Here is a 27526-nt window from a genome sequence, read left to right on the forward strand (position 1 = left end):
AAATGTCTAATGGTTGTGATACAGCAATATTTTGATGGACTGTAGGCAGACAGACTAATGTCAATTTGAACACAGGAGAAAAATTAAAATGCTACAAATAACACTAATCAGATCATTCTTGGAGAACAAAAGTTAGTTGTAACCATAGGTCATGCTAGCAGTAAGTCAATCAGACATTAGAAAAAAAAAAAAAAAAAAAAAAAAGATTTCTGAGAGTACACGTATACTGTTCAAGCAATACATACCCCACAAATCTCATAAGTTCAAGTGCCATAACTCTGTCAAATATGAAATAAAGTTTATGTTTGACAGAGTTATGGCCCTTGAATAAATTCCCCAAAAGGTCAAACTTGATCTGTAACAGTACAAGATAAACCTAAATACAAAATTTCATCTCGATATCTTGCAAATATGTGAAAAAAAACGTTCGAAAAACTATATGACAGACAAGGATGGAGATGAAACCTATAGTCCCCCCTGGATGAACCAGTGGGAGACTAACCCCCCCCCCCCCCCCCCACCTAAAAAAAACAACAACCCAACAACAACACAGAATGCACATGTCATTATAATACAATGGTAAAAAGTAATTATGACTGCAAAAAACAAACAAAATGAATTGGTCCTTATGCTTTTTTTAAAATAGGGGTGGGACGTAGCCCAGTGGTAAAGCGCTTGTATTATGCGCAGTCGGTTTGGGATCAATCCCCATTGGTGGGCCCATTGGGCTATTTCTCGTTCCAGCCAGTGAACCACGATTGGCATATCAAAGGCCATGGTATGTGCTATACTGTCTGTGGGATGGTGCATATAAAAAAAATCCATTGCTACTAATGAAAAAAATGTAGTGGGTTTCCTCTCTATGACTGTGTCAAAATTACCATAAGTTTGACATCCAGTAGCCAATGATTAATAAATCAATGTACTCTAGTGGTGTCATTAAACAAAAACTTTTTTTTTTAGCTGCTCAGGATACAGCAAAAAAAAGAAACATTTTATTTAATGACGCACTCAACACATTTTATTTACGGTTATATGACGTCGGACATGTGGTTAAGGACCACAGATATTGAGACAAGAAACCCGCTGTCACCACTTCATGGGCTACCCTTTTCGATTAGCAGCAAGGGTTCTTTTATATACACCATCCCACAGACAGCGTAGTGCATACCACGGCCTTTGATATACCAGTCGTGGTGCACTGGCTGGAATGAGGGATACAGCATACAGCATATCTTTTAAGGTTGGCTTCAGCTGGTATTTACAGGTATACAATTATACATGATTTTATGAAAACCATTTATTAATAAGTAAATCAGTTACAGATTTTCACAGTTTATCTCAAGTATATTTTGCATACAGTGTTTCTTGTAATGACATATTATAACAGTTCGAGACAAAAGGAATAAATAACGTAATTTCACTGGTCTAACAGATGTTGAATGAATCCTGTATCAGCTGTTGGTCCATAATCTGGTAAACACGGTTTGTATTATGAAACATCAATTACTGTCCTAAAACTTTGTAATTTTACACCAAAAAGAACTAATTATAAATACGTATGACAGGACCTACCAAAATAAATTTTCTCATAAATATTAAGTCTTAAATATACTGAAAGAAAGAAATACGGGAATATTTGGTATTATAGACCAAATTTCAGTCTGCATTAGTGTCACAATGTCTGTATAAAGCACAAAAGTGTAATGTGGAAATGAATGTCAGTAATGTGAAATTAAATGTCAGTAATGTGAAATTAAATGTCAAATTAAATGTCAGTAATGTGAAATTAAATGTCAAATTAAATGTTAGTAATGTAAGAATGAAAGTCGGTATTGTGAAACTGAATGTCTGAAATGCGGGACTGAATTTCAATAATTTGGGACTAAATATCAGCAGTGCAAGACTGAACGTCAGTAATGTCAGACTGAATGTCAGTATGTGAGATTGAGTGTCAGTAACACGCTGAATTTCCTGACACTATGGATGTGGCTTTTGGTTACAGTCACTCATTTCTGTTAAGTGTTGCTGAAATCCCTTAATTCATCGGTATTTCTTTTTTTTTTAAACTCAACAATATCAAGAAGAGAATGTTACTGAGCAATATCACTAAACAGGATGAGGATTTAGGCTACAGTCACTTGTGCCTGTTAGTGTTGGTGAAATCCCTTAATTCAGTATATTTAAAAAACAAAAAAATCCAATAACATCAAGAATAGAATGTTACAGAGTTTATCACCAAAACTGGATGAGGGTTTAAGCTACAGTTACGTGTTCCAGTTAGTGTTCATGAAATCCCTTACAACTTTCCATCAGTATATTAAAAAAAAAAAAAAAACCCAATAACATCAAGAATATAATGTTACTGAGTATATCACCAAACCCGGATGAGGGTTTAGGTCACAGTTAAGTGATCCTGTTAGTGTTCATGAAATCCTGTAATTCTTTCCATCAGTATATTTAAAAAAACAAAAAACTCCAATAACATAATGTTACCGAGTTTTATCACTAAAACAGGATGCGGGTTTAGGTCAGTTACGTGTTCTCGTTAGTGTTCATGAAATCCCTTTTCTCTTTCCATCAGTATATTGAAAAAACCCAAAACGCCACCAACATTAAGAAGAGAATGTTACTGAGTATGCCACTAAAACAGGAAGAGGGTACAGGCTACAGTTACACAGTTAGTGTTTGTCAAATCCCTTAATTCTTTCCATCAGAATACGTTTTTGAAAACCTCCCAATAACATCAAGAAGAGACTGTAATTACCGAGTGTATGCCTACAGGAGGACGAGCCTGTCCTCCTCCTGGAATGTGGGTTGTTGTTCCCCGTAGCCCGCCGCGTTAGGTCCGCTGGCGGGTCCGTGACCCCCGCTCCTCTCCAGGACGGATCTCTTGCAGTCCATCAGACGTTCGAGGTCCTTCCACATCTTCATCTGCCTCATATTGGGATCGTGGTTCTCCCGAACTGTCTTCTGTTTCTCGCGCAGTCCCCGGCCTAGATTCTCCTGCTCTTGTATCTTCTTGGAAAATATTTCCCTTAAAAAACAACAGGAAACTTACTGTCTGTTTTGTTTAATGACAACACTGGAGCACACCGATTAATTAATCATTGGTTGTTGGATGCCAAACATTTGATAATAGTCACATACAATCTTCAGAGGAAAACTGCAACATTTTACCATGAACATAAAGGGAAATTTTATTCTACAATTTTCCATAGACAAGACAGCAGATACCACAGCTTTTGATATACCAGTAAGGAAGCACTGGTTGTGAAGGGACACAAGTATTCAGATAGTACTGCTAAAGCAATACAGGACCCCTACCAGGCCGAACAAACCTCCTAAATTCAAGGGCCAAAACTCATCAAAAATGTGTTCATCACCATAAAAGTCAAAATTTATCTGTAACAGTGCATTAAAAAGCTATATAATAAATTTCAGCTCAAATTAATACCCCAGGGTATTGTGAAAAAAACCTATCGGAAAATTATACAGATAGATGGATGGACATACAGACAGATGGGCAGACAGACATAAGGACAGAGATGAAATCCATAGTCCCCTCCCATTGGACTGGTAGGGGACTTAAAACCCAATCACAGAAATGGGTCAACAGAGGAGATTCGATCCTTAAGACTCAAGCACCTCAGGCGAGTGCTCTACCAATTGAGCTACAGGTAGATCCGATTCCTACCACCACAAGTACTTGGGCACGTGCCAAATCTAGCAAGACTGAGTCCGTTCATAGAACTCGAGTACCGTACAAGGTGGAATATAATGATCATCTATAATACATTGGACAATGTAGGAAAATAATTTCAGCAGTAAATAAATAATCAGTGATATAAAGCTGCACAATAACTATGTAGGTAGTATTAAACCAAATAACTTCCGGCTGGGTCAAAGTTCGAGGTGCACCCAACTTTTGACAGAGAAGTGAACACCACAAGTCCTGTGATTGGTTATAAATGTGAGTGTGTTGGTTGTAAAAAAATAATAGTTTTATCTGGGTAAAAAAATATGCAATTTTATTTCATCTAGTACCAATGTGTCAAGTAGCCTTGTGCTTGAAACATGTATGGGGTACCTGTGAAAAAAAGTACTCGATTTTTGTGCGGAACTAGGGTAGTCATAGACGCTACCCGTTATCAAAGAAACGAGCAGCTTGACCCCCAATTTTTTCTGATTCACTTTAAATGTGAGGGGTGGTAGTATTTATATCCGTGGCGTTTATGTTGGTTGATACGTTGCAGGTAGGAGTTTTAGCCACATATGTTACTATTGTCGTCTATGGGATTTGATTTGGTGGTATACACCCTGTAATCATGCACTAGTTTCTCGTTTAAACTGGGTGTCCATCCATCACAACACTGAATATATCAACGCTGGAATTAAGATGCATAAGGCTATTTATTTTATTCCTTAGTCTGATTATCATCTAGTGTAAGTGTTTGGTACTCGGATCTGGGTCGAGTTTGACCCTCGAGTACTCAAGTCCAATATTCTGGACTCGTGAAGGCCCTATTCTTGTTTGTTACATGTATGTGTAATGAAACCTACCTGTAAGTTTTCTTGTTCTTGGCAGGGTCTGACGAGACGTACGCCCTATAATAAATAACGTACGATATTCTCTCCAACGTGTCTGTAATAAACCTACCTGAAAGTTTTCTTCTTCTCGGCAGGATCTGACGAGACGTACGCTTTCATCTCATTGCTGATCTTCTGCTGCTGCAGGTCGAGCATGTGGATCATGGATGACAGGTAGTGGTATCGCGACTCCTCCGCACGGCACTCCTCACTGAACGCACGCACCTCCTGCTCCAGACGTGTCATGTTACTGTCCAAACCCGCTGCCGTTCGGTCGTACGCCACTTTCTTCTGTTCGTATTCTGGCTGCAGCGTCTGAAAACATTTTAAATCTTAGATTAGCTAAGGATAAAAAGACCTCTGAATGCATAAATACTCTGGCATTCGCCAAATTTGCCAATTACGAATTTTAAAAACAATTGGCAAATTTTATTTCAATTTGTCGATATAATTTATGAAATAATTTATATTTTGATAGAAAATACCTAGTTTTCTGCAATTTTTCAAGTTTAATAGATTATTTGGCAAAATTTTCGGCTGAACCAGAGGTAGCCCTGAGTGATAAAGTTTTGTGTACTAACCGCCAGTTGTTCTCTGAGGGGTCTGATCTCCTTGAGCACGGGGGCCAGAGTGTTCCTCTTCTCCTTTATGGCACTGTGCAGTCGGCGGACCATCTCGGAAATGTCCTCCAGGGTTTTGCCCTTCGCCTCGTCGATGTCGGTTTTAATGGACGAAACCTTCTCCAGCTCCTCCTGAGTCTCTCGATATCCTGATACACCTTTCTTCCTTTCCAACGCCGACTAAAACGAACCAAAGTTAAAGGTTGTTCTGATTACTGACACCACTAGAGCACATTGATTAACTTTCTTCTTTAAATTTGTGTTTAACAACACCACTAGAGCACTTTGACTAAAAGGTTTTAAAGTTTGTTTTTGATTACTGACACCACTATAGCACATTGATTAACTTTCTTTTAAAATTTATGTTTAACAACACCACTAGAGCACATTGATTAAAAAAAATTTAAGTTTGTTTTTGATATTGATACCACTAGAGCACATTGATTAACTTTCTTTTAAAATTTATGTTTAACAACACCACTAGAGCACATTGATTAAAAAAAATTAAAGTTTGTTTTTGATTATTGACACCACTAGAGCACATTGATTAACTTTCTTTTAAAATTTATGTTTAACAACACCACTAGAGCACATTGATTAAAAAAAAAAAAAGTTTGTTTTCTTTAACAACACCACTAAAGCACATTGATTTATAAATGATTCTTGAAGATCTCAAGAATAAAAACAGATATAACAAATATTAAGAATTTGTATTTTATACCCTAAGAAAATGAGTATTTTCCAACAAAAAAATCCATAATTTTTATGTTTATTATATCTGTTGTTATTTTCTAAGTAGAATCGGACATTTCATTGTAAATAATGTCATTGGTTGGTTATCTGGTTTACACTAACTGGTCAGTAGACGTGACAGTGTATTTTTACTGAATCGATGTAAAAAACAAATGTTTTAAAAGAAGATATACATCTGATCTCGCGAAATCGCACTACCTCAGATCGTTCATTTGATGGGATATAAAGTTTAACATATTTGACAAAAACCCCAAAACTTTTAAATAAAAATTAATAAACTGAAAGTGAAATTAAAAATAATAAATAAATAAATAAATAAACTAAAAAACCCTCTTAAATAAAGAAACTAAAAAAAACCTCTTAAAATATGGGGTATGTTTTGCTTACCAGCTGATGGTTGATACCTTCATCTCTCTGTCGGAGAATGTCTCCGGTACGAGTCAACACCCCGAGTTCGGCCTTCAGCTCCGCCAACTCCTGTCGACGCTTTTTGTACACCGTGCTTTTACTGCGAAGCTTGTTCACGTACCGCTTAAACTGAAACAAACAAGCATTATCAGAGTACTGCTAAAACAATGCATGTCCCCTATTAGGCCCACTGTTTTTTTGTATCTCCTAAGTTCAGGGGTCATAACTCCGTCAAACATGGGTAAACTGTCATGAAAGTCAAACTTGATCTGTAACAGTAGAATGATCAAGCTACATGTATATACAAAAATTCAGCTTAATATCTCAAAGCATTCTCAAAAAAACCCATCCGGAAATCTATATGTGGGACAGATGGACAGACAGAAAGATGGAGATGAAACCTATAGTCCCCTCTGTTAGGACCGGTAGGCGACTAATTATAAACATAGAAAACTATTCATATTTAACCCTTGAGCTCCGCCAACTCCTGTCAACACTTTCTGTACACAGCGTGTTCATGTATTGCTTGAATTGAAACAGAGAAAGTGAACATAAAAACTATTCATATTTTATATTGTTCAAAAGTTATTTAAAAAAAAAAAAAAAAAAATTATGTAAAAGCTATAAGGGCTGTAATGCAAAATTTGGCATTTGTTATACCCCCTTGCCCAGTGTAACATTTGGTAATGCTAAGGCCATTTCCCTTTTTAAAATTAGATAGCACCTCCTTCCCAATTCCCCTGTCATAATGACATAATTTGACCAATGCCGTTAAGATTTTCTGTTTGTATTTCTGTTTCTTTGATTTGGTAATAAATACTAGATAAAAATGAAAGAATGAATGAATGAATGAATGAATGAATGAACGAACGAATGAAATGAACGAACAAATGAAACGAATGAAACGAATGAATGAAATGAATAAAATGAAAGATTGAATGCATAACAAGCATTCTGAGAGTACTGCTAATTTAAAGTGATACATTTCCCCCACCAGGCCCGACAAATTTCATTTTCATTTAAACATCTGACAAACACACAATTTAAACAGATACAGCGACGTAGAATAAAGAATGTAGATCACAGTCTGTACTTATAATGACTACCAGAACTACTCACCTCCTCCCCCTTGAGCACTTCGCCCCCCTCCGCATCCTTCGCCAAATCTCTCTTCTGCTCGAGTTCCTGCATCGTCTTGTTAAAGTCTTCCCTAATCTCTCTCAGGTTTTCAGCTGCGGCGCCTTTCTTGTGTGAAATAATACCTGCCTGTGATAAGAAAAAGGCATTATTAGCCACATGGTTCAACATAACCGGGTTAATAATATTCAAATGAAGCACACATGTAATAACAAGTGTAATGACGTAATTGTGGAAAGCATCAGATTCTACACAGTTTTTCACAGAAACATTACATATATATGTTGGATAAAATGACTCCTGTCACTGTACTAGATAAAGATATAAACAAAATTTCAGCTCAATATCTTGAGTGCATTTCTAAAAAAAAGTTCAGAAAACCAATTTTTATATTAATTATTATAATAACAATGTGGTTTATTGAATAGTATAATAAGAATGTGGTGTATTAAATAGTATAATAAGAATGTGGTATATTAAATATTATAATATGAATGTGGTACATTAATTATTATAATAAGAATATGGTATATTAATCATTACATTTAACAACAATGTGTTATATTAAATACTATAATAAGAATGTGGTATATTAAATATTATAATAAGAACATGGTGTATTAAATATTACAAAAATAATGTATTTATTAAATATTATAATAATGTGGTATATTAAATATTATAATAAGAATGTGGTATATTAAATAATATAATAAGACAGGGTTGAAAATTAGTGGCAACCATCGATTGTAGGGTCTAGTGAGTATGGCACCAGGTTTCTTTTTTAAATGCACTGAAACTGAATCGAATGTGACAAAACACACTGCATCTGGCGAACTACAGGTCTTGATAGCAGAAAACATCGAACATGTTCTATATTTTGACAGTGCCAGACTGAGCTTTTGTGGTTTTGGGCTGGGTCTTCCTATAAATAAAGCTCGAAACGTATTGCAGATACTGCATGTATTAATCTAGAAGTAGTCAGCATATTGGAATGTACTGGATACGCCATAATTATCTAGTAGACCTACGTCTTGACAAAGATTACTGTAAGAAATACATTTAAAAACGTTTGTTTGTTTTGGGGGTTTTTTTTACAGATTTTTTTTTTTCTTTCGATATTTATTTTATTAGTAGTCTACTACTGTAGCATTTATAATATCTAAATTATACACATACACGCACGCTTGCACGCATTATTACATTTTACTGAGGCAGAAAATATTAATTTTGAGGCTATTGTCCGTTTGTGTCAAAAGGGAATTGATGAATTGGTATTTAACTTCTTAATGAATAAAGATAAAATTCACAAAAAAAACATATTAATTTGTTAAATTTTAAACTCATACCATCTCAAATAATGTTTTTTAATACTTTCTTTTTGGGGTGGGGGACGTTCAGTGTTAACAATTAAAAAAAAAACTTTACAAATTACCATCAAACTGAATAGGTTAAATCTTCATATGAAAGGCAATTGATGGAACATCTAAAGTAATCTGAACGACAGAACTGTAAATACATGACCAAGGCCATACCTCACCACAATGAAGAGTCGAATGGGCATTTGGCAAAACAGTGGATGATTCCAGGGAGTTCTAACTAGTGCCTCGTCTATAAGAGGACAGCCACTCCCGAGAAAATCCTTTACTAGAGATTGCATCAACAGTTTATTTCATCACTCTGACATCGCCCAGAGGACTGCCACTCTCGAGAAAATCCTTTACTGGAGATTGCATCAACAGTTTATTTCATCACTCTGACATCGCCCAGAGGACTGCCACTCTCGAGAAAATCCTTTACTGGAGATTGCATCAACAGTTTATTTCATCACTCTTATATCGCCCTGAGGACTGCCACTCTGGAGAAAATCCTTTACTGGAGATTGCATCAACAGTTTATTTCATCACTCTGACATCGCCCAGAGGACTGCCACTCTCGAGAAAATCCTTTACTGGAGATTGCATCAACAGTTTATTTCATCACTCTGACATTGCCCAGAGGACTGCCACTCTCGAGAAAATCCTTTACTGGAGATTGCATCAAGTTTATTTCATCACTCTGACATCGCCCAGAGGACTGCCACTCTCGAGAAAATCCTTTACTGGAGATTGCATCAAGTTTATTTCATCACTCTGACATCGCCCAGAGGACTGCCACTCTCAAGAAAATCCTTTACTGGAGATTGCATCAAGTTTATTTCATCACTCTTACATCGCCCAAAGAGGACTGCCACTCACAGACTTGTTTACTAAAGCACGCAGTTCTACCTTTTAGTCTTTTTGTACTGCACTATTTGTTACATCAGAGACAATGCAAATCAAGCCACATACCATGGCTGTCCTAGCATTTTGTCTTCACCCATGCATTAAAAATGTGATTTTTCTGTGTAATTTAATGGTAATTTGTAAAGAAACATTTTTATTTATACTGATTTCTTTTTCATTTTTTTTTTATTTGAGTTGGTATGGGTTTAAAACTTAACAACATGTTTTTATATGATTTTAACTTTATTAATTATGAAGTTACATGCCAATTCATCGGTATCCTTTTTACGCAAACAGACTATATACGGTGAGCACATGGTTATTAATCAACAAAGAACATTCTAGTTTTGATTTTGGCTGTGCAGTTAAATTTCAGTGTGATAATTGGAGGGCTAGTTGAATTTGAGAAGGGCCAGTAAGATTTTTCGTCAACTGACACAGCAGGCGACCATTGTTTTCATGTTACTTTTCAACCCTGATAAGAATGTGGTATATTACATAATATAATAATGTGGTATATTAAATATTATAATAAGACTGCTGTAACCTGTTTACTGAAGAGAGACAGCTTGTCATCGGCAGACTCGGAATTAGACATCTTCTTCTCATACAGCTTGTTGACCTCCGTGTTCAACTCGGTGATCTAGCAAATAACAAACAATAAAAGAATCACATCAGTTAAATTGTTCTACCTGGCAACCACCGTTCTTAATGGCAGATTATGACGATCAATTAAAGCAAAGTGATAAATGTCAAACTACAACAGGCTTGATCCTTCTAAATTTGTGTCTGAAATAATTAGGTGTAGAATTAATAAGATTTTTCAATTCTTTTTGACAGTTTGCAGGATAAAAACCATTGGATTAATTAACATACGGTATTGGTCAGGGCTAGTTCTGCCACTCGCCAAATTCACCAATTGTGAATTTTCACAAGAATTGCAAATTTTATTTCAATTTGGTGAGAAATAGTGTGTTATAATTTATATTTTGTTGGCATTTTTTAGATAATTTGGCCAACTTTTCTGCTCATCCGAGTTAGTCCTGGTTTATCGTGTACACGACAAATGGGGAATTCTTTGAGGCTTCTCCATTCTTACCGTCACCGGATAAATCAGATAATCTACATGTACTTCATTAACCTATTATTCTCTCTCTATCATTCCTTACCATATACTTGTGTGCTGAAGCGTACCTGATATCATGCAAGATGATTAAGACTGTTGTAACCATCAATTTAAAAAACCCAAAATAACAAAAGTATCCTAAATCTTTCTTTTTGTAAACTGAATTGTTTGTTTTTTCCCATTCCATCAAGATATCTTTGAATAAGTTAAGACATCACTGTATTATAAATTTATGCTGTTGTACAATGACACAGACACTTCAGAAAGTAAGACAAAAATTAAAAATTATTATATTCAAATCAAATGAATGAATGAAATTATTTATTTAACGACGCACTTATGGCGTCAGACTTATGGTTAAGAACCACACAGATAATGAGAGAGGAAACTCGCTGTCACCACTTCATGGGCTACTCTTTTTGATTAGCAGCAAGGGATCTTTTATATGCACCATCCCAAAGACAGGATAGTACATACCACGGCCTTTGTTACACCAGTTGTAGAGCACTGGCTGGAACGAGAAATAGCCCAATGGGTCCATTGATGGGGATTGATCCTAGACTGACTGCACATCAAGCAAACACTTTACCCCTGGGCTACGTCCTGCCCGAAATCCAATGAATGAATAAATCTTATAATTAAATAGAAACAGAAGGAATGAAGTCCACTTCAGCCTTTGCAAGTGACAGACCTGTTTATTCAGTATTTCAAGATCAGAGTTGCCCATAGCTGGTTCCTGTACAACACGCTGTAAAGACTCGACCGTTTTCTTCTTAGCTGCGACTTCCTTGGGCAGTCGATCTTTCACAATGAATCCATTGGCCCTAGTTTCTTCTTCCAGCCTACTCAACAGACCTGCAGTAGATAGAACAACCGTTTGTTATAAGCTATAGTTTAAATATACAGTTAATTAATATAGTCACCACATATATGGTATGTATATAGAAGATTCCTCAGCCTCATAAGTTGTCAAACTTGTGCCAGATTTTTTTGTTCTTTATACAATAAAATATGCTTTCAAACAACCTTTAATTCAAAAATTATCCCCCTTCTTTAGAATACCAACTTTAATGACAATAGCACCAACCAGACTTCACTCGAGCACTTCATCTCTGCCCAGAGACTAGTTCAAGGAGAGTGCTTTTCAGCTCCCCGTAGCATGTGAATTTATATTGTATCAATATACATGTAGTAAATACAGCGAAACCTATCAAAACCGGACCCCCCTGCGGACCCTCTTTATAACAGAATTCCCTCAAAACTGGACCCCCCTGCGGACCCTCTTTATAACAGAATTCCCTCAAAACCGGACCCCCCTGTGGACCCTCTTTATAACAGATTCCCTCAAAACCGGACCCCCCTGTGGACCCTCTTTATAACAGAATTCCCTCAAAAGCGGACCCTCTTTATAACAGAATTCCCTCAAAACCGGACCCTCTTTATAACAGAATTCCCTCAAAACCGGACCCCCCTGCGGACCCTCTTTATAACAGAATTCCCTCAAAACCGGACATTTTTCAGGATTTTTTTTTTTTTAATCAGTACAGAACTTAACCTCTCTAAACCAGACACCTCATAAAACCAGAGATTTTACATGGTCCCAAAGGTGTCCAGTTTAGAGAGGTTTCACTGTATACAGAACTTCACATATATTGTGTTCGCATCCTATTTATTGCACAAGTTTATTTTCTTTCGCAAAATAAACGAGTGCAATAAATAGGAAGCGAAAACAATGTCTGTGAAGTTCTGTATTTATTACATACATTCTTTTATGTTTTACAAAAACTTTTTTTAATTGAACGTCATAACAACACTTTGTTAAATGTATGATCAAAACTCATTTCATGGATTTACTTAGAATCATACTCTGTGGCAGCCTTGTGTAATGTTTCAAATACGATGTGACGTCATTTGTAACTCATATATGACATCAGTGAATAAAAAGCGCTGGTCCATATCGCACATACATGTATGTGCGATACAAAATAAATTTATCACACAGTTTTAAGTCTTTATCACTGTAGTAAGATTGAATAGGTATGTAATGATATTTTAAATGGCTCTCCATAGTAGTTACTTGCAGGGGAGCAATTAATCACTCAAACAATTTCTTCACAGGCCAATGGTCCTGTTCCATGACTCCACTTCATAAATACACTCAGCAAACATAGCTAAGTTTTCTGTACTGCTTTCTTGTTAAATGTTAACGATTCTGAGATTGGTTATCAGTGCATAATGCAAGGGACATAATCTTGTTTTCAAATCAACAGCAAACACTGGAAGTTACTTCCGACACTAAAAAACCCAACTACAGGTACATTGTATGTGTGTCTAGGGTCTGCATGGAATCGGTACAAATAGAGAATAACTAGTTAATTATATTGGATATCTGCTTTATCCTGTGATGGTAAGAATGGGAAATTATGCGAGGCTAAGCTGAGCGGAATTTTTCATTTGGCCTGAACAGGATAAAGCAGATACCCAACGTCATTAACTAGTTATTATCTTTATCCTGCAGACCATAAAAATTAAGGGGAAAAGCTATTATTTCTGTTATTTCAGCCACATTGTACGATGACCTAGAGGTCAAATGATCAATTTTGTAATGCAGCTATGCGTGGGACGTCATATGAGTGACGTCAAAAGTCCTAATCTGCTAGTATACGTTTATGACTTTGCTTTAATCAGACGTCATAATCTGTCGATAGAAACAGTGGTTGCAGGATAAAATAGGATCCTAGGGTAATTGTCAAACAGAAAGTATTCCACTTTATTTCCTTTCATTTATTACACCGACGGAGATCGATCCCAAATTGACCGCGCATTAATCGAGCGCTTTACCACTGGGCTACGTCCCGCCCCATACGGACATATGTAAAGAGTGACGGACATCATACCATGATACAACCCATTAAAGATGGGCGTACAAAAAAATAACAGCAGGTCATTATTGTCTTACTTCCTATTTCGAGCCCTGTTCTAAACGTTTGTTTTGTTTAATGACATCACTAGAGCACATTGATTTATTAATCATCGGCTATTGGATGTCAAACATTTGGTAATTCTGACATAGTCTTAAGGGAGGAAACCCGCTACATTTTTTCATTAGTAGCAAGGGATCTTTTACATGCACCATCCCACAGACAGGACTTCACATACCACAGCCTTTGATATACCAGCTGTGGTGCACTGTCTGGAACGAGAAATAGCCCAATGGGCCCACTGACGGGGATCGATCCCAAGAACCCTGTTCTCATGACACAAGGTGGTGTTTTATTTCTATGACAATGACAAACCGTCTGGTGTGGCGCCAACAGAAGCCTGGCGTATCTGGTCCAGCTGAGACTGCATCCGTTTGATTCGCTGTTCTGCGTGCTGAATCTACAACAACAAAAAAATAATAATAATAATTATTTAATGACGCACTCAACACATTTTATTTATGGTTAACTTATATGACGTCAGAGCTGAATCTACAAAAAAACAGGGAACAGCCATCTCACAGTATTAAGAAACACAAAATGAAAACACTCAGTTGTAGGAAGAAAGGCGTCAGAGTTATGGTTAAGGACCACACAGATATTGAGAGAGGAAACCCGCTGTCACCACTTCATGTGCGACTCTTTTAGATTAGCAGCAAGGGATCTGTTATATGCACCATCCCATAGACAGGATAGTACATACCACGGACTTTGTTACACCAGTTGTGGAGCACAATGTGGACCCTAGATCCATCGCGCATCAGACGAGCGCTGTACCACTGAGCTACGTCCCGCTCCAACAATTGCCTAGTAAAGTCTGGGACTTAATGCCAGGATGACGCCAAACATGGGCTACTCTATGTGTGTGAGGTCATTAGAGATTTAAGTCTAATCTCTAAAGTTTTATAAGCATGGGACAGAACACATTAAATTTTGTAATTTTACTAACCGGTAATTACTGGAATGAAGACTTTTAACATTTTCCTTCATAAAAGAAGCTATAACACACATAATAAGCTTTCTGAGAGTACTGCTAAAGCAACACATCACCTACTGGGCCCATGCTCATAAAACTTTTAGAGTCCAGACCTAATCTCAAAAGACGTCATATGCATACAGTTTGTATGGCGTAAAGTAAAGTTTGTTTTATTTAACGACGCCGCTAGAGCACATTGATTTTTTATCTTATCATCGGCTATTGGACGTCAAACATATGGTCATTCTGACACTGTTTTTAGAGGAAACCCGCTGTCGCCACATAGGCTACTCTTTTTACGACAGGCAGCAAGGGATCTTTTATTTGCGCTTCCCACAGGCAGGATAGCACAAACCATGGTCTTTGTTGAACCAGTTATGGATCACTGGTCGGTGCAAGTGGTTTACATCTACCCTTTGAGCCTTGCGGAGCACTCACTCAGGGTTTGGAGTCGGTATCTCGATTAAAAATCCCATGCCTCGACTGGGATCCGAACCCAGTACCTACCAGCCTGTAGACCGATGGCCTGCCACGACGCCACCGAGGCCGGTTTGTATGGCGTTGTCATGACATTACTGTCTCAGACTCTATTAGAGTGTCGAGTCTAGACTCTAAAAGTTTTATAAGCACCAGGCCTGGGCACAATAAATTTTCAAATCTCTAATGTTCAAGGGCCATAACTCGGTCAAAAATGAGTAAATAGCCATGAAAGTCACAATTAGACTTAATTTTGATATCAATTGACAGGGCCGTGCTCTATGTAAAGTACCGTACTGAAAAGTTAGCAAATATGAACTTGATGTATTCCTGACTTATTAATCTTACATTGAGCATTTGCTCCTGTTTCTGTCCTCCAATCTTCTTCTCCCGGTCTCTCTCAATTCGTAGGTTCTTCGCAACGTTCATCATCTGAGTAGAGTTCGGGTGAGATTCAACCTGAGGAAAAAAAGTGGACAAGACGTTAGTTTAAAGTAGATCTCGTCAAAAAAACTAAACTGAGGAGTGATTAATTGCTCACCTAACTTACATGTAAACTAAAGCAGACCCGGAGTACTGTGAAAACAAAACTGAGGGGAGTGATTCATTGCTCCCCTAACTTACATGTAAACTAAAGCAGACCCTGAGTACTGTGAAAACAAAACTGAGGGGAGTGATTCATTGCTCCAGTAACTTACATGTAAACTAAAGCAGACCCTGAGTACTGTGAAAACAAAACTGAGGGGAGTACTGTGAAAACAAAACTGAGGGGTAGTGAAAACAAAACTGAGGGGAGTGATTCTCCCCTAACTTACATGTAAACTAAAGCAGAACCGGAGTACTGTGAAAACAAAACTGAGGGGAGTGATTCATTGCTCCCCTAACTTACATGTAAACTAAAGCAGAACCGGAGTACTGTGAAAACAAAACTGAGGGGAGTGATTCATTGCTCCAGTAACTTACATGTAAACTAAAGCAGAACCGGAGTACTGTGAAAACAAAACTGAGGGGAGTGATTCATTGCTCCCCTAACTTACATGTAAACTAAAGCAGAACCGGAGTACTGTGAAAACAAAACTGAGGAGAGTGATTCATTGCTCCCCTAACTTACATGTAAACTAAAGCAGAACCAGAGTACTGTGAAAACAAAACTGAGGGGAGTGATTCATTTCTCCCCTAACTTACATGTAAACTAAAGCAGACCCTGAGTACTGTGAAAACAAAACTGAGGAGAGGGATTCATTGCTCCCGTAACTTACATTGTATGTTATGAGGATCCATTTCACATATATTTTAAAATATTAATATTAAAAAGTGGACTATTCAAACAAAATTGTATTAGTCAAATCCTACTAAATGTTATAACCATTCTTGTATAAAAATTAACAACTGGCTAACTTGGATCTGGTAGGTTGAACCCTCAGTATAAGCCAACTATGGTTTTAGTAAAACATAGGGAAAACTTAGAATTTCAATACTGAATTTCACCATTTGTGTCAAAAACAAAACGATAGTTGTGTATAATCTGATCACGGCAAAATTTTTTAGAGCAATCATAGTGCTAAAATCACCTTTGGCACTCAAGATGATTTTAGTAGTAAGATTGCTTCATAAAACGGGTCTGAGGACGTTAGAGTGTACATGTGTATGCAGGGTGCTCATTCCCTTTGAAAATAGGTGGGTGTTTGAGACAAGTAGATGGCTATATTTACTAAATGCTGAAAGGTTTATAAACTGTACGGTGGCAGTAACAGTAAAAATCTCTGCCGGTCACTTACTAAAGAAAACACTGTATACCGTAAATCTTTAAATAGAGGCCTGCCTTGAATAGAAGCCTGCCTCTATTAGAGGCCGGATCTCAGAGCATCTCAAAAGAAATGGAGGCAGGGCTCACCCCGTACATTGCCAAATTAGCCGACTGCCAAGTTTTATACAAAATGGCTACAAAATTTAGACTTTGGCTAATAAAATACTCCTCTAATTAACCACATTTTAATGATTTTCAATGAAATACTCTACATTTATGAAAACTGGCTAAACCGAAATTTGTTCCAGTATGAGCCTTGGTAGGCCTAACTTGAATAGAAGCCTGCCTCTGTTACAGGCCAGGTGTCAGAGTATTAAAAAAAAAACCCTCAGAAAAACAGAGGCGTTCTTTTAAGTGACGTCTGCCTTGCAAAAGGCCTGTTTTTGCTATCACTTTATACTCATTACTTTCGTTGCATAACATTAAAGGTTTATTATGTACATGAATAACAGAAAAAGTGAGATACAAAAAGGTTTACAAATCTACATTTAGAAGATGCCATGTAAACAAATTGTGCTGAAAAAACACAATAGAAGCCTTCCTTGAATAGAGGCAGGGTCTCAGAATGTTGCAAAAACAATAGAAGCCAATAGTCTTTCCTAGCTTCCACCTATCAATGAAATATAGCCCCTTCTTTCAAATACAAATGTACATGTATGCATTATCTTTTACAAAATGGTATATATTTTGTTATTTCCAAAACACTTTTACTCTTCTTACGTCAAACCAAACTGAAATTATTTATGAAAAAACATTTTGTGGGAGGATGGGACTGACCAGAGCTAGTTCTGACACTCGCCAAATTCGCCAATTGTGAATTTTAAACACAACTGGCGAATTTTATTTTAATTTGGCAAAGAATTTCATGTAATGATTGATATTTTGTTGAAAATATTGGTGAGTTTCTGCCATTTTTAAAATTGAATAGATAATCTGGCTAACGTTTCTAAACACCCACAGGTAGCCCTGACTGACTATGGGCCTCTACTGCATGATTTGCAGTATGTGTTGCCTGACCTTCCTGCGGAGTCGCTCAATCCTCTTGAGGAGTTGCTCCTTCTCATCCTCCATGTTGGAGATGTCTTTGCGGATCTCCGTCGTGTTGAAGCCAGATGCCTTCAGGTTGTCCGCCTGCTTGTGGAGATCCTTGAACTGGTCCATTAGCTCCTCGTACTGCACACAGTCAAAACACTTTGTATTAGTTAATATACAGTGAAACACCTCTAAACCGGCCACCCTTGGGACCAAGGAAGGAAATGTTTTATTTAACAACGCACTCAACACATTTTATTTACGGTTATATGGCGTCAGGCATATGGTTACGGACGACACAGATATTGAGAGAGGAAACCCGCTGTCGCCACTTCATGGGCTACTCTTTTCGATCAGCAACAAGGGATCTTTTATATGCACCATCCCACAAACAGGATAGTACATACCACGGCCTTAGTTCAGTCAGTTATTTTCAGCTCCACTTAGCATGTTAATTTATATGGTAAAATAACTTATAAAGAATTATCAGCCTCTGTGGCATCGTGGTTAAGCCATCGGAAATAAGGCTAATAAGTATGGGGTTCACAGCCCAGTATCGGCTCCCACCCAGAGTGAGTTTTAATGACTCAATGGGTAGGTGTAACACCACTACACCCTCTTCTCTCTCACTAACAACTAACCAACTAACCCACTGTCTTGGACAGACCGCCCAGATAGCTAAGGTGTGTGCCCACGACAGCGTGCTTGAACCTTAATATAAGCATGAAAATCAAATGAAATGATATAAATGAAATATTACGAATTTAACGCACAGCATGCACATGATTATCTAAATACACATGATTACCTGAGAGTATATAGAGATGACTTCATCGTCTTGCATGACGTCAGGTGGCACCTCTATCTTCACCAGGTACTTGGCCAGGTACGCTCTTTTCTGCAGATCGGGGATACGAGAGAGAAGCCATTCTAGGATAGGGTAGATCACTGGCTTCTCCGCTTGTACCAAGCCAGCTCGGAATTCGCTTCTACAAATAAAACAAACACATTTCAGGGCTCTAAATAGCGGCCTTGGAAAAGCGAAAAGCAGTGCTATTTTTTAGACCTAGCGGGTGAAATAATAATGCATCAGCTAAAATAACCAAACAATTGCAGGTCATTTTTCAAGAGACGGATGTATTTGCGATTATCTCACCTGCTGTCTAGCTCATGATTTTGTTATATTTTAATTCCACAAGGTCTTAATTTTTCACACACCATCCCAAACCGTATGTTGTCTTTATTTACAGCAGGCCATATTTTTTCTTAGCAGGGCATACTTCTGTTGGCCTGCTATTTTGAAAGCATAATAGAAGGCCATATTTTACTTCCTTTTTTGAGCCCTGAATGTTTAACTTGATTACACCAGTTGTCAAGCAGTGGATGAAACGACAAACAGCTCTATAGGCCCACCGATAGGAATCGATCCTAGACTGAATATGCATAAGGAAAGCATTTTTAACATGGGCATGGATAGGCAAAAATCCAATTACAGAATTTGTCCAAGGAGTGGGATCGATCCTTCGACTCAAGCATGTCAGGCAAGCACTCTACTGACCGACCTAGATCTCACCCCATGACTTTTACCAATACAATTCTGTTATTGAACATTTTCACAGATTTTTGTTTGGTCATAACATAATTTGGAAATATTATATTTAAATTGCTAGTCTATTCTTGAAGTAAAAAAAAAAAAAAAAAATTCATGATCCAGCTCAAAAATTCCATGACTTGTATGTACAAGGCCTGAAATATTACATTTAATTTAGTCAATCTCATGACTTGCTAAGGATTTTTATGACATTTACAAACCCTGGAAAAAATATGACACAATTAGTTTTACAAAGTCAGTTTTTCAGTAATATTGGGCACATTAACAATAACAGAAAGAGCATGCAACCACTTAAGGATCATACGTAAAATAAACAGCATGTACGTATAAACTGTGATTCAGAAACCAACATAATAATCCCAACAATCAGAATATACATGTATGTACAACTTACAGGTTGGCATAATCTGTTGGTGGTTTATATTTCAGAATTCTTAAAGCCTGGAAAAGTCTGACAGCTGTCTGGTCCGGGGTTTCCTCTCGGATATCAAGCTTTTGCTGAAAGAAATTCACATCACTTACATGTAGTGCACAATCCTCATAAAATCTATTGAAGACAATTAATCAGTTGTCATAGACATAACACACTAGTCCAGTAACAGGGCTAACTCTGCCACTCACCAATTGCGAATTTTAGGAACAATTGGCAAATTTTATTTTGATTTGGCGAGAACATTTCAAGTAATAATTGGTATTTTGTTGAAAATAACAGTGGATTTTGCATATTTAAAGATAATTCGGCAAATTATTTTACTCACCCAGAGCTAGGCCTGCAGAAGATACAATGAAAGAAAGAAAGAAATGTTTTATTTAACGACGCACTCAATACATTTTATTTATAGTTATATGGCATCAGACATATGGTTAAGGACCACACAGATATTGAGAGAGGAAACCCGCTGTCGCCACTACATGGGCTACTCTTTCCGATTAGCAACACGGGATCTTTTATTTGCGCTTCCCACAGGCAGGATAGCACAAACCATGGCCTTTGTTGAACCAGTTATGGATCACTGGTTGGTGTAAGTGGTTTACACCTACCCATTGAGCCTTGCGGAGCACTCACTCAGGGTTTGGAGTCGGTATCTGGATTAAAAATCCCATGCCTCGACTGGGATCCGAAACCCAGTACCTACAAGCCTGTAGACCGATGGCCTAACCACGACGCCGATACAAGATACAATGAATGCTGGCAATTGATACTACGTGTATGTAGTGAGTGGACATTGGATTTTTTTAACTTGAAAACTGTATTAAATGTTTTTTAAATAAGTTATCATTCTTATAAATAAAACATTCAGGCATTGAAATAAATGGGGAACCGCATCATTCAGATTACCATCTGTTAACAAAGTCTAGAAAAGAAGAAAACTACACAACATAATTTTTTTATCATTTTCATTATTTAAATATAAACTACAACTACATGTACACACAGAAATCAGTATAAGACCAGTGATGTGAATGATTAAAAACATATCAGTGTGTCTGTCATGGGATTTTATAGTAATAACTAGGAGTGTAACGATATACTCGATTATTCGGTGCACCAAACAGCGAACTGTATCGTAGTTGCATTTGTATTCGTCACTAATTGAACCGAATACACAAATACTATGGTAACCTGTGCAAGGATTACTACATTTATGTTTATTTTGATGACTGCATTTTTGACATGAAACTAACAGGATTACCGTAGTGCTCTTTTCAATTACCAGCGGAGAAGCACTTTGATCTCACCTTGGGGTCGACAATCGCCAGGACGTCATTCAGAACCTGCAGCAGCTGTAGAGGCTCAAGTGAATCAAACGAAATCAGATTGTAGTTCCGATTAAACGGCTCCTTGTTCAGCTCCTGAACAATTAACTTGAGTTGTTCACTCATACTGATTCACCTGCCAACAAACAATTAATATAGTTATATTATTATAATTAAATTTCCATTACCTTCGTTACAATATACGGTCATCCCATTGGTCCATATATAGCAATCGGAGTATGTTCATTTCTCGATGAATATAAATGTATGAATGTCATATCTGATGAAGCAATTTTAAATTGGTACTTTGTCTTATTGAGCATTATTGTTTATGGACCAAAAATAATTTAAAATAAAATATTAACTTTTAAGGTTATTATTAGTAAGTATGTTTCAAATTTATTCAGCAGCAGCAAACTGTGTGAATCACTGATGGTATCTACTAGTAGTTTTAATCAGTATTTTTTTGAATTGTTGGAATTTGCTGCAGACTGTCACATATCTTGTGGACAGTGCACCAATTTGGAAATACATTGGATTCTGGACGTACATAAAAAAAATGTCATTATGTCATACAATATAGGAATGTCGAAATTAAAACTCAACGATAACAGGGAAACAACAACTATCATGTATGCAATAAAACTGGTATCTAGCCATAATACAATATAGATCTAAATTAATTATTTCATATCAAACCAACCGTTTTAATCAATGTTTTTCCTTCTTTTTTAATCGCTTTACGCGTCTGCGATTAGTTGTATTTTAGATTTTGAGTCGCTAAGTGAATCACAAAGTACACACTTTTCAAGGTATTTCTGTTTGACTGGTACTAATAATGATGTGTAGCAAATGTGAAAAGCGCAACAAAGTAGTGAATTTAGGAATATTCCAACTTCACATGGCTGTATTTGCGCGAGATATCCGAGTGTACTCTAGACTAGTTCAAACGAGGGTTGTACTCAGTCGTCGCTCGCGATAATACCGACAGCGAGTAGCGTAAAAATCAAAAGACAGCGATTTTTGTAGCTGGCATAAAATAATTCTGTATTTATTATATATTAGTTTGTGTGTGTTTTTGGATAGGTAACCGGCCTCGGTGGTGTCGTGGTTAAGCGATCGGACATAAGGCGCGGGGGGCGGGATGCAGCCCAGTGGTAAAGCGCTCGCTTGATGCGCGGTCGGTTTGGGATCGATCCCCGTTGGCTGGCCCATTGGGCTATTTCTAGTTCCAGCCAGTGCGCTACGACTGGTATATCAAAGGCCACGGTATGTGCTATCCTGTCTGTGGGATGGTGCATGTAAAAGATCCCTTGCTGCATTAGGAAAAATGTAGCGGGTTTCCTCTGATGACTGCTTGTCAGAATTACCAAATGTTTGACATCCAATAGCCGATGCTTAATTAATCAACGTGCTCCAGTGGTGTCGTTAAACAAAAACAAACAGCCCAGTACCGGCTCCCAACCAGAGCGAGTTTTAACGACTCAGTGGGTAGGTGTAACACCCCCCCTCTCTCTCTCTCTCTCTCTCTCTCTCTCTCTCTCTCTCTCTCTCTCTCTCTCTCTCTCTCTCTCTCTCTCTCTCTCTCTCTCTCTTTCACTGACCACTAAACAATTAAAAACTAACCCACTATCCTGGACAGACAGCCTAGATAGCTGAGGTGTGTGTCCAGGACAGCGTGCTTGAACCTTAATTGGACACAAGTACGGAAATAAGTTGAAATGTGTGTTTCTTGGATAGGTGTGGCTTTAGGAAGCTACGCGGTGATGTGTACGTTTACTTTTCCCAGGTCATCCCCCCCCCCCCCTCCTCTCCCCGAAGGGGGTGCAAAATATATATCCTGGGAAGGGGGTCCCGCTGTTATTTGTGCGGATTCTTAAAACAACCCTGGGGAAGGGGTGTTTTGTTTTTGTTTGTTGTTTTATTTTTGGGGTGGGTTGTGTGCGTGCGTGCGTGTGTGTGTGTGTGTGTGTGTGTGTGCGTGTCTCTGTGTGCTTGCGTGTGTGTGTGTGTGTATGTGTGTGAGTGAGTGTGTGTGTGTGTTTTACCACCCAATAATGCTTTTAAATATAACTTGGTGGGGGTGGGGGGGGCAAAATATTTATTTTTAGCACCCAATAATGCTTTTAAATTAAAACTTCTATATCTTGTTTCCGTAAAATACAGGACCATGCGAAGTTTTCTTTTCTTCTCTTTTTTTTAACTTACTAGTTAAAATTAACAGAAATATAGCACATTTTTAAAACTTACCTCTTTCCAACTATATAGTCAATTATACATACATGTATTGATATATTTTGTATTTGTTTCCCCTCACGAAGCTCGATTCGTGACGTCATCTTGAATGGCATCTTACTCTCTTCACTCCTAATGAAATACTCGAGCTGGAGTGTCGTAAATGACAGTGATTAAAGTTTGTTTTGTTTAACGACACCACTAGACCACATTGCTTTATTAATCATCGGCTATTGGATGTCAAACGTTTGGTAAATTTCACATATAGTCTTTGAGGAACCCCGTTACATTTTTTCCATTAGTAGCATTTAAGGGATCTTTTATATATGCACCATCCAAGAGACATGGTAGTACATACCACGGCCTTTGGTATGTATACCAGTCGTGTAGTCCGAGTAGGCCTACTGTGACTGTGAGAGAGCTAAACGGACATTTGGACGGTTATTAGCCCTATTACGTCTAATAACCGTCCAAATGTCCGTTTAGCTCTCTTACAGTCACAGTACTCGGGCTAACTAGTCGTGATGCACTGGCTGGTACGAGAAATAACCTAATGGGCCCACCGTGGGCATAAATCACACGCCGACCACGCACCAAGCAAGCGCTTTAGCACTGAGCTACATCTCGCCCTTGAGTGTATACTTAAGGCGACGACACACGAAACGAGTATCTCATACGAGAATAACCGAGTGCATAGCAGCTGGTGATGTAGGCCTATTGTTTGTTTTGTCACAATCAGCTATTCTTGTGGAGGCACTCATATCGTGTGGCGTTGCCTTTAGTCTTTAAGGTGAAAAGGTATACTCGTTCGCCTCGCGCAAATACAACCAATGATCCCTGTTGGTCAATTCGTACCATGTTCGTTTTGTACTTACTTTTGTCGTTTTGTACCATAGTTATTTCGTACTATAATTATTTCATCCCATATATGAATAAATCATTTCGTACCATTGCAGAAAGTAATTTCGTTCCATTGCAGAAAGTCATTTCGTACCAAAGTAATGTCATATCGTACCATCATAAACATTCATTTCGTACCATAATATAAAAACGAATACCATATGCAGGGTTTCTAGAATTTTTATAAAATCCACTAGCCATGGGATCAGTGATTTTAAAAATATACTAGTCACGATTAAAAATTCCCTAGCCCTACTTTACTTTAAGTTAATACAATTTTACTAAATAATAGTAATAATCACATATGTCACCTAAAGATGGAGATAGAGCTTAAAAATTCTAACATTGGTGGGTTGGGGTGGGGGCAGGATATTCATATTTATAAAACAGAGTTAACTGCAACATTTTAACAAAAAATATTCACTAGCCGTCGGGCATGGCAATAGTAGTTATTTACAAGCCCAACATTGAATATTACTAGTCATGTGAGTGGGGCTACCATAATCTAGAAACCCTGTCGTGTGTTAGACGTAATATGTCAACGATAGCAGCCCAGATGTATCAAACAATATTTATTGCTGTTCAAAAACAGTAGCGGTCTGGGGATTGGCCAATAGGCGTTTAAATTTAAATTTAAATATCAACACATTAATATATGGCGATCCCAACTTAACACTATAAGAACATAGTCTCATTTTCAAAGCAATCCACAATTCCATTGCTAAAAGCAAACGTTTTGACTGATAAAACTGTCCACCTTCTCCTTTATTCTTCTTGTTTCTCTGTCCATGTTGACCAGTTAATATTTCAGTTATATAATGTAGGGAAAGGTCTTTATAATTATCGCATTAGCCTGTTGTCCAATCCCATTAATAAATAAACAGAAATAAATATTGTTTAAACCAATTCCTTTTTTTTATTTTTAGCTTGTTAACTTTTTATTTTATTTTTTAAATCTATGAACTTTATCACCAATAATAATTGCTAGTTTCAAAATACTGCCCATTTCCAACTCTACTCCCCCCCCCCCCCCCCCCCCCCCCCCTCCCCGCCACCGCACCCCTTATGTCCAGGACCCAGTCACTGGCGAGGTCGTAGATTTGTGCCTGGGAGAGACGTGCTTGAACTTTAATTGGATATAGGCACGTTAATATATTATCCAATCCAATCCAATCCAGAGCCACCGAGCTTTGCCTCCAGGTAAGGGCGTAGTCGGACTTTTAATTTTTCGGTACCTCTCCAAAAACTTGTTTATTATTTTGTTTGTAAATAGTCCGACACACTTTATTTTTGGCACCCGTCAACATTGGACCGGCCTCGGTGGCGTCGTGGTTAGGCCATCGGTCTACAGGCTGGTAGGTACTGGGTTCGGATCCCAGTCGAGGCATGGGATTTTTAATCCAGATACCAACTCCAAACCCAGAGTGAGTACTTCGCGAGGCTCAGTGGGTAGGTGTAAACCACTTGCACCGACAAGTGATCCATAACTGGTTCAACAAAGGCCATGGTTTGTGCTATCCTGCCTATGGGAAGCGCAAATAAAAGATCCCTTGCTGCTAATCGGAAAGAGTAGCCCATGTAGTGGCGACAGCGGGTTTCCTCTCAAAATCTGTGTGGTCCTTAACCATATAACCGTAAATAAAATGTGTTGAGTGCGTCGTTAAATAAAACATTTTTTTTTTTTTTTCCCGTCAACATTGCTCAAATTACTTTTAAAAACATTTTCGGCCGAGCACTATTTTTGGATTTAACGTTTTTGTTCAAGACTTGAGTAGACTGATCAGTTCTCCATTTTTGGTTCGGGTCTTCGACCTAACTACTAAATTTGTATTCCAAATTCCGCCCACCTCAAACTTACCCCCCCCCCCCCCCCCAATCCCGTCCTCTCGTCTCGGACTTAGTCACTGGCGATGTCAGACAATAAGCTTGGGCGTACGATCGAATCTCCTCGACGGACCTATTGTATTTCCCCCATTTTCTATTCGTTTGTTTTGTTTTGAGATATTTTATTGATCAGAAAAAAGTCAAAAGGATTGCACAACAGGCAGAGCCGATATAAGTGTTCTCCTAAACAAGATGGACATCAGACAATCAATATTCATAATCATATATAAAATATAATAACATAATGTCCAATGGCATAAAGTATTTAACATAATTAATATTTATTAATATATAGTAATAAAAGGTAGAGAGTAGATAGAATAGAAATGGGATAGTGTTGTTTGGTGTGTGTGTGTGTGTGTGTGTGTGTGTGTGTGTGTGTGTGTGTGTGTGTGTGTGTGTGTGTGTGTATGTGTGTGTTCCTTGATTGTTTTTATAAAATTTGTTTATTTAAAATATTAACTATATTTTTTTCTCATTTATTTACCGTAGCACTCAACATTTCTTTTTAATTCGTTCGTATACTGGCTGTTTATAAATTTTTGTGGTGTAGGTGGTATTTGTCATTTGTGTCCTTGCACTGGTTTCCAGCTTGGGGTTAATTAACTCCACAGCTTGTACAGGTTTGACACGGCGAACACTTTACTCACCAATCCTGTCCATGTTTCTTTTGGTCACTTGCTGTTTTTGAGCCAGATGCTTCATAGCATGTGAACATGGACAACCTGTTAAGAACTTCTCTACAAAATTAGAGGTCTGTTTGAAGAAATTGAGGAAACCTTTTCCATTTTACAAAGGTAAAAGTATTTCATGCCTTTATTTCAAATGTAATGGTTCAAATGACAAATATTTGACTGAAATGTTTTTTGCCAATTATTATGTTGATAATACAAAAAAGGTTTTAACAGAAGTCCATTATTTCCTTTTTATTTATACATTTTATTTATACATATACAGTATTTGCTT

The 27526-nt window shown here is 37.6% G+C and overlaps 1 protein-coding gene across 1 annotated transcript; it reads right to left on the reverse strand.

Annotated features, from left to right (window-relative positions):
* Nucleotides 1-1115: 1115 nt before the first annotated feature.
* Nucleotides 1116-22362, reverse strand: LOC121373971 (intraflagellar transport protein 81 homolog). Its single transcript, XM_041500831.1, has 14 exons — nt 22245-22362; nt 21524-21677; nt 20178-20281; nt 18980-19160; nt 18157-18312; nt 15681-15791; nt 14195-14279; nt 11590-11753; nt 10320-10415; nt 7491-7637; nt 6351-6500; nt 5172-5390; nt 4661-4905; nt 1116-3037 (listed from the first exon to the last, which is right to left on the reverse strand). The coding sequence occupies exons 2-14, from the start codon at nt 21665-21667 to the stop codon at nt 2779-2781; spliced, it is 2061 nt and encodes a 686-aa protein (XP_041356765.1). The 5' UTR covers nt 21668-21677; nt 22245-22362; the 3' UTR covers nt 1116-2778.
* Between the last annotated feature and the right edge of the window lie 5164 nt (nt 22363-27526).

Source organism: Gigantopelta aegis, chromosome 1 (genome assembly GCF_016097555.1).
Source record: "Gigantopelta aegis isolate Gae_Host chromosome 1, Gae_host_genome, whole genome shotgun sequence".
Lineage (NCBI taxonomy): Eukaryota > Metazoa > Mollusca > Gastropoda > Neomphalida > Peltospiridae > Gigantopelta > Gigantopelta aegis.

Bases quoted from the DNA above. Each gene is read 5' to 3' on its own strand.
- LOC121373971 (XM_041500831.1), bottom strand. From the start codon at position 21,667: ATGAGTGAACAACTCAAGTTAATTGTTCAGGAGCTGAACAAGGAGCCG. The intron at 7,638-10,319 runs GTTACAGCAGTC...TTCTTATCACAG, and splicing joins TGTCTCTCTTCAGTAAACAG to GCAGGTATTATTTCACACAA. The intron at 3,038-4,660 runs GTAGGTTTATTA...TTGTTTTTTAAG, and splicing joins GAGAAGAAGAAAACTTTCAG to GGAAATATTTTCCAAGAAGA.